This window comes from Ischnura elegans, assembly GCF_921293095.1.
Source record: "Ischnura elegans chromosome 13 unlocalized genomic scaffold, ioIscEleg1.1 SUPER_13_unloc_3, whole genome shotgun sequence".
In the NCBI taxonomy this organism is placed as follows: Eukaryota; Metazoa; Arthropoda; class Insecta; order Odonata; family Coenagrionidae; genus Ischnura; species Ischnura elegans.
In genome coordinates, this window is record NW_025791659.1 from 1,560,285 (window position 1) to 1,568,075 (window position 7,791).

The following is a 7,791-nucleotide window of genomic DNA, read 5'->3' on the forward strand; positions in this document are numbered from 1 at the left end:
GATGCGTTATGAACAGATGACCAAGTGATTAATTAGAAATTATTCCTTCGCTAAATATTGAGTGCACTTGTGGTGTTCTTTAGACATAATCGCCTCGGTGATTGAGGAATTGGTCGTGCCTGCGGACACGATTTGCTATACCTTCTTTATAGGATGTTTCCGCTAATGACTTCCATCAATTTTGGCTTTGTCCTGAACGTCATCGCCCTTTCGTAAATGCTTCCATCCTAGCCACGTCTTCACTTTAGCGTAAAGTTGGAATGATGGATGGATGGAGATAAGAGGATCACCAATTGTGCATGACAGATGGAATCTTTTAAAAGGAGCTATTGTCCGTTTTCAATGTATTTCAAGGTTACGCAGTCGATTCGAAAGTCCCATGGTTCAGTAAAGTAACATAATATAAGTGATGCTGTACATGGGGAAGGCAATTGAAAGCTAAGGTAATTTATATTTCTTAGAGGAGATAAGGAAGTGAGGAGGAAAACCTGGCGTAAGCATGCTTTCATTGAATGGCACCAAGGGGAATAAGACTGCGCTTCATTTGACGAAAGAAATATTACACTTGAATCGCCCTCCAGAAAGTAACCATCCAAATATTTATAATTTTTTGATGTATTTCCATCCATGCCGGCATCTGCTATTAAGTTGTTACTCAGGAACATTTTTCTATTTGAATACAAGAGGGCAGCACTTTTCCACAACATTTCAATGCGTATGACTCGTTTCGGCTCACAGAGTCATCATCTGGGACAAGAATTTTTCATTAAATACTGTGAAAAGAGTTACCATGTACAATTTAAATATTTCGAACTTCAACCATGTAGCACCTGCATCAGTTGATTTTCATCTATTGTTCTTATTTCTTTTTTCTGTTTTTTTCAGCGGCCTATTTTCCAATCTTATCATGTCACAATAGATTTTCGAGCATATCATCTCTATTTTCATTCTAACCTCACTTCCCTCATTATTATAGGTTCTGTAATAAACGATCTGTACTCCTGATTGGTAGAAAACTGTCTCAACATTTCTAGCGTAGCTATATCTATTTTGGTCTCAAGCAGAATTTTTATTTCCTCCTAAAAACGATGGTTGGGAATGATTGAATTTCAAAAATGCCATTCCAGAGCATTTTACTTTTTAATTTGCGTTGCATAGTAAGCGAGATATTTTTTCTCTAGTCACGCTTATGCTTTAATTTTAATGTTCCTACTCTGCTTTCGACATCTTTTAAGGTAATAATTTGATATTCATTCTTTTTCTTTGCAGTCAACATTTCATCCTTTCGTTGCAACACTGAGATCGTGTGTTACTTCTCACTGACCAACGCCACCACGCTTAGTTCCATCGGAAACTCCCTGTATTCTGAATCCAACATACTCTTAAATAATTATTTCATTCTTCCGAAATAATGGCAAGCAACATTTCTGCTAGTGGCGCTGAGCAATTTGTTGAGGAGAGGCTTTTAACTGGATTGTTTACTGGTCCATTGCTTCAGCATAAAGAGCTGTTGAACATGTTGGAAGATGTCGATGTTAGGTACATGCGTCAAAAAACACTGTTGCATGTTGGTGTGGGACTTGGAAAATCTGACTGGGTGCAGGAGTTATTGGCGAGAGGGGCCGACACAGATATAATAGATGACAGTCAACAGAATGCATTGTCTTCGGCTGAGGAGATGGTGCGGCAGTTCCCTGATGATATAGAACGTTCAAAAGTGCTGAATTTGGTGACGTTGGTTCACAGGAGAGACCAAGTTATTTTGCGTCGTCTGGAAGCATCTTCGAGTAGGAGCACTGATCATGTAACACCCGTAGCTAGCCCAGAATGTGATATTGTATCTCTCAAGTCCTCCGTGGACTCATTGAGGCGAGAGATGAAATCTCTTGTACGACAGCTGAGCTCATCATTGGAGGAACTGAAAGAGCAAGTGTGTGGATGCGATGCACTGTTGCGTGTTCTGGAAGATGCCGTGACGTCAACAGCGGAGGATGTGACGTGTATCAAGTGTGGTCTTATTGGGGAGGCATCTATAAGTCAACCTACATCTGATCCGGCCAGAGAGAGGCAGGAGTGTGTGGACGCCATGATGCGAAAGACTAGAATAGTGTATGGAAGTGGAGTTGATGGAATGCGTAGATTGTATGAGATACTGTATGATGAAGATGAATGTACTGCGTGTATTATTAAGTTTTTAAGTGGGAATGAGCGGGTTAAGGTGATGGTGGACAGTGATTATTTTGACATTGGAAGGATGAAGGTTGTGGATTTGGATGGGACTAAGAAGAAGGGGAGTAAATTGGATTCATTTTGTGATTTTGAGAGTGAGACTGTATATTTGGCTGCAAAGCATTGTTCTCTTAATAGGCAGAAACTCGTATGTACTTATTTAGCTCGGGCCCTCTTGCAATTATCCCTGAAATTAGTTTTTGATAATGACGGGTGGCCTTTCATCAAGGGAGATGTGGTACGAGAGCGTGAGTGGATGAGGGCTCTAGAGGATGTGGAGGAGAGGTGGAATAGGGGAGAGGGATTAGATGTGAATCTCAATGATGCATTGTATGGAAAGACACTGAGGGCAAAGGTATGTCGGCTTGCCGCAGCTGTCCCTGAAATTATCACTTTTGATGGATCCAAAGAAGGAAGATCTCATCTGCAGCTGGAAGCCCCTCTCCTCCTCTATCTCTATTCTAACAATGTGATGGGAACACTTCTAGCCAGTGTAAAGGTGGGTCCTATGTCCATTTCTTACGGTTTTTTCTTTACATCATGGTCTTCATTAAAACATTGAAATCATTACATGAAGCTGTTTTAGTCAATAAATCGGTAATAAATAAATGTAAATGTAAAAAATCTTATGAATAATTGAAAGATTTGTTCGTAGTTTAATTTTCCATGATTTCCCAAATGTGGGCCACTCATTGGTTCGGCATGTAGAGGCGAAATGAAACTTATAGCACATTGCATGCAAAATCCTTAGTTGATCCTCTCATGTGTTCTATGAGTATTGTGATTTAATGAGAGTGGGGTTTTGTGATATTAAAATATTTAAATGCAATTTATTTTAGTCAAACATTCTACTTCTCGGTATTCCAAGATGCAAATTTCTTTATGAAAGACAACATGTATTGAAGATCTTATATGTCATTAGTTTAAGAAAGTGACTTCAAAACTAACAAACTAATCTTATGGACAAAACACGAAGTTAAAGATAAATTAATATAAGGAAATTTAAGAGTGGCTATATTCCAATCCATGATATAGTGATTCCAATATATGATATAGTCTTCCAATATTTTTCACTTATAAAATAAACGATTCTCGTAGAACATGGGTTTGTTAGAAGTTATTTAATAATTGTTGCTTATAATTAGTGCCATTGCATTTTTGTTATTGGAGGTAATATTTTATCTCACTATGAATATTGGCATTGCAATTTGTAAGTGATTGCATTATCTTTCATTCCATTAATTTAAATTTTTTTGTTTTAGAGATGAATGAGGCCTGATATACTTTGGAGATTGTGATGGAGCCAGTCCTGAAGATGAAAATTTTATTCATATTCATTTATTTACTTTATAGCCTCTCAGTTTTTATTGGGTTATTTGAATTACTTGTGTATTTAGTGCAATCGTAAAACCTATTTTATGATTATACTCAGACATTTATGGTGATTTCCTTTTTGCGACATGCCACATTTTTCATTCTGTAGGTAGTCACATTTCGAGATGCTTGTTGTTTTAATCCCATGGACACATAATTTAATCAGTCTTTTCCTAGTCATGCTGGTGGGATATTTGTGTTTATGATTATATATCTCTTTGCTTCTCGCTTACGCTATAAGTAAGTGGAAGGAATGTACCATTTTGGCTTACCCATGTAATCCTATAATTTATTTATCTGAAAGTATTTGTTCATATTAATCTATTTACAACATATGCCACTCTTTCCTATTTGTTATAAGTATATTTTGCCTGATGTACTGATGTTTGTGTAGCCCTTTGGTGAAGATTGTTTTGTTTTGCTTCATTGATCTTGCCTTGTTTGACTCATGAACTTAAGAAGCATTTCCCTGTAGTTTGCAACTATAATGATGAAGGTATAATATTGTGTAGTGCACTTTATTCATCAAAGATTATTAATTTCAAAGATATGGTGTATAATTTAAATTTGATGTAGAATTAAATTTTCAACCTTCAGTAATACTTTAACTAAGGTTAAGATGGGATTTTTTTACATGCTGGAAGATATTTAAGAAATGTTGTAATTAAGTTATTAAAAGAAGTACTTAAATTTATTTTCCTACATGGTCATGACCTTAGCCATTTTTTAGCCCTGTAGTTTGCAGTTATAATGATGTAGGCTTAACATTGTGTAGAAAGCATAACACTATATTCATCAAAGATCATTTATTTCAAAGATATACTGTACCATTTAAATGTGATATGGAATATAAATTTACAATCTTTTAATACTTGACATACAATGGTTAAGATGGGATTTTTTTTTCAATTTTTACCTGTTGGAAGGCATTTTAGAAATGTCATAATTAAGTAATTAGGTTCTTTAATTCATTTTCCTACATGTTTGTGACCTTAGTCCATTTTTTAGTAGATCGTTTTCAAAATTTCACTGGTTTTGAACAAAACCATTGCAATTATTCATGCACGTATATATTTTCAACATTCACATATCCTTTGTAGAGTATTCTGTTGATTGAAAATAGGCATTTACTTATTTATATGCAACAGTAAATGTTTCCTATTCCTCAGGATTGCTGCTCGGTTTTCAAGGATTTGAGTGAATATAATGGCTATACATCTTACCAGTTCTCTTTATAATAAATATAGCTATTCCTATTTCATGGCTTTGTGAATTCCCCCATCTTTGGGTTTCATCTTATCTATAGGGCATATTTTTTTATAATAGCTCTTTATTTGTCAAATCTTCCATTTGGTAAAGGGGTTTGGGTTTTTTTATTTTTTTTTGTATTCCACAATTTTACTCTTTTCTATATTTTCGGCATTATTATTTGTTACTCATTTGTTTTTGAAATTTTATTATTTGTTAAACAATATCTATCATCTCTTTGCTACCTGGATGTAATAGAAATGTGGTTCTAATGATGTGTAGTTTTTCCCAAAAGAAAATACATATTCAATAATTGATATTTGTAAGGTATTTCTGAATTAAAAATTTTACCTGTGCAACACCACTACAGTTGATAACACGAGATAAACCATCAAGATTTTGTAAATGTGGTCCATTAGATATGAATAGAATATAATTATTTCATTAGCTTATTTGAAGCAGTGTCATTATACTTGGATAAATAAAGATGTTATAATCATGTCTGATGGTACATATTTTACATGCAAATTGCTTTATGATAATTACTTGTAATTGATAATCTAGGATAATGAATGCATATCAATGAGAAAAAGTATGCGTCTCTGAATAATTCCCTTTCGTATCTGTTGGCTTATCTCTGAAGACGAATGGCAAGATATCCTCACTTAAGTCCTTATTTTGTCGTTCTCAAATTCTCAAGTATGTTAGAGAAGATCATTGCCTTCATTCGGTCACATATACATTTTCAAACATTCACATATACTTTGCATAATATTCAATTGACTCGAAATAGTAGGGATTTGCTTATTTATTAGCAACAGTAAATGTCTGCTAATTCTCAGGATTGCAGGCTTGGTTTCCAGGGAGTAAAACGAATATAATGGTTTAATATTTTACCTGTTCACTTTATGAAATGTAGCTATTTTTGTTTCGTGCATTTGTGATGCCAATCATTCTTTGGGGTCCTTGTAATTGTAGGGCCTATTGTTCATTATGCCTGTTTATTCATTAAGTTATTCATTGGACTTAACCCTAATCCAAGAAAGATTTTTTTTTTTAAATTTTTGTTTCACAATTTTACAGCATTTTTTATTTTCGGTGTTATTAATTGCTACTTATTCATTCCTGTAATTTTATTGTTTGATAAACAATATCTATTGTCTCTCTGCTACCTGGGGGTAACAGAAATTACGTCCTAATGATGTGTAGTTTTTTCCAAAAGACTATTTATGTTGGTAATATCATACCATAGAGTAAGTTTATTATAGAGGGCTCACGGCATAGGAGGAAATCGTATCGACAGTTTTAATTCTCAAAAAGCAGGAAGGTGGCACGAGAGTAGCTAGCCAGAGGCGAGAGGGTCTTTTTCTTCGAGGTCACCTCGCCTATCCCCTTTCCTTCCCGCTCCCCGTCTTCCAAACTCTGTCAGTACCCCAAGCATCGAAGGAAGGGAAGACTGAGAGAGCATAGAAGGAGAGGCGGCGCACAAAGGCCCAGATCGCGAAAAAGTTTGACCAAAATCACATTTTCGTTGGATGTCTTTGAAAATTGCTCTCTACACGTTTTTTGGCATGCTACTTTCATTTCTGCAGTTATTTTTGTGAAAAAATATTATTTTAGGCGATACGTGGAACTTTAACTTATTATATGGCTAATCGTAACGCTGACTGCATAGACGAACGCAAATCATGATAAAACATGAAAATAAATGATAATTAGTTATGAAGTATGAGTTAATGATCTTTGAAATTAGTCAATAAATAAAAAAGGCTAAAGAGAGGGTTGTTGGGTTCATTGACTTACGTTAAAGAGGTGCGATTTCCAGATTTCGTGAGGTTCTTCTGTATGGACTAAAAGTAATTTTTAAATAAATGCCAAAATAGTATTGAACCCTGCAGGACTCGCGCCCCTTTTTGGAACGCGAGTACTCGCGCTGAGCCTGTCAGGCTCAATTTTCTTTTTCAAATCCTCACATGTTAAAATCGATTATTTTTACTCTTCTTTTGTTTAAATCTAACTAATAATGCTGAAATGGTCCAATTCATGAAAATCAAGTCCATTTACGTCTGATAAAATATGTAATTATTTCTTCATATCGAGTGTGATATAAGATAAATTACCATTACATGTTATTGATTTATTGACTCGTATAACCACTACACAGTGTTGATATTAGGACAGAATGAATATTATAAGGCAAAATTAGCTATGATCATTATTCTGTAAGTATGCACTATGCAATAAATGTGTATGCTTGAGACAAATACACTTTTCACTATTTTCGCAGACATACCCGGTAAATATATTTTTCGTTTATCCACAGTCTGCACACATTTTTCAAATTTCAATGAACTTTGGGTTTTCTGTTTTTTTAGTTGCCTTTGGTTAATTTATTCTGTTAGTTTTGATAGGCTCGTCATATAATTAGCCCTAACTCTTTGGGGAGCGATTTTATGGTTCCCCTTCTTTACGCGTGTTCATCTACGAGCCCAGCTGACAATTGCCTAAATAGCGCTCTCCAAGATTTCACTTCTAAGTTTTTGTTTCCGAGGTAAAAAATGTAGGAATTTACCACAGCAATATTTAGCATTACGTAAATATTTGGCATAGGACAACGCCGTGCATTACTTGATACATTGCATGCCGTGCATAACTGATCTAATGTACCTATCTACTCCCGATTTTGTCATGTCATAAAAAAGGTATCATTTCTGGCTTTCTTTCATCTCCACTACATCAATCATTGTTTTGCTATAGTTCATGGTTGATATCATAAACACAAATTTATTCTTTTTGGAATGTATGACGCAAAAAACAGGTCTTGCAGAAATCAAATGAACTGGATTTCTTATTTTTTGTTTCAACGAAAAAAAGTAGGCGATTTCCACTTGTTTTTCCGAATTGTTCCAATCACGGCAAGTCGGAATTTCAAGAGTTCAT

At 35.0% G+C, this 7,791-nt stretch overlaps 1 protein-coding gene across 2 annotated transcripts in view; it reads left to right on the forward strand.

Annotated features, from left to right (window-relative positions):
- Positions 1 to 5,350, forward strand: part of LOC124172821 — a 60,309-nt gene extending 54,959 nt beyond the window's left edge. For both annotated transcript variants that reach the window (XM_046552311.1, XM_046552312.1), the window contains 2 exons: positions 1,270 to 2,728; positions 3,492 to 5,350. In XM_046552311.1, the coding sequence (XP_046408267.1) occupies positions 1,412 to 2,728; positions 3,492 to 3,497 (1,323 nt within the window). In that variant the 5' untranslated portion in view covers positions 1,270 to 1,411 and the 3' untranslated portion in view covers positions 3,498 to 5,350. The remainder of the gene's footprint in view (positions 1 to 1,269; positions 2,729 to 3,491) is intronic.
- Positions 5,351 to 7,791: the final 2,441 nt, after the last annotated feature.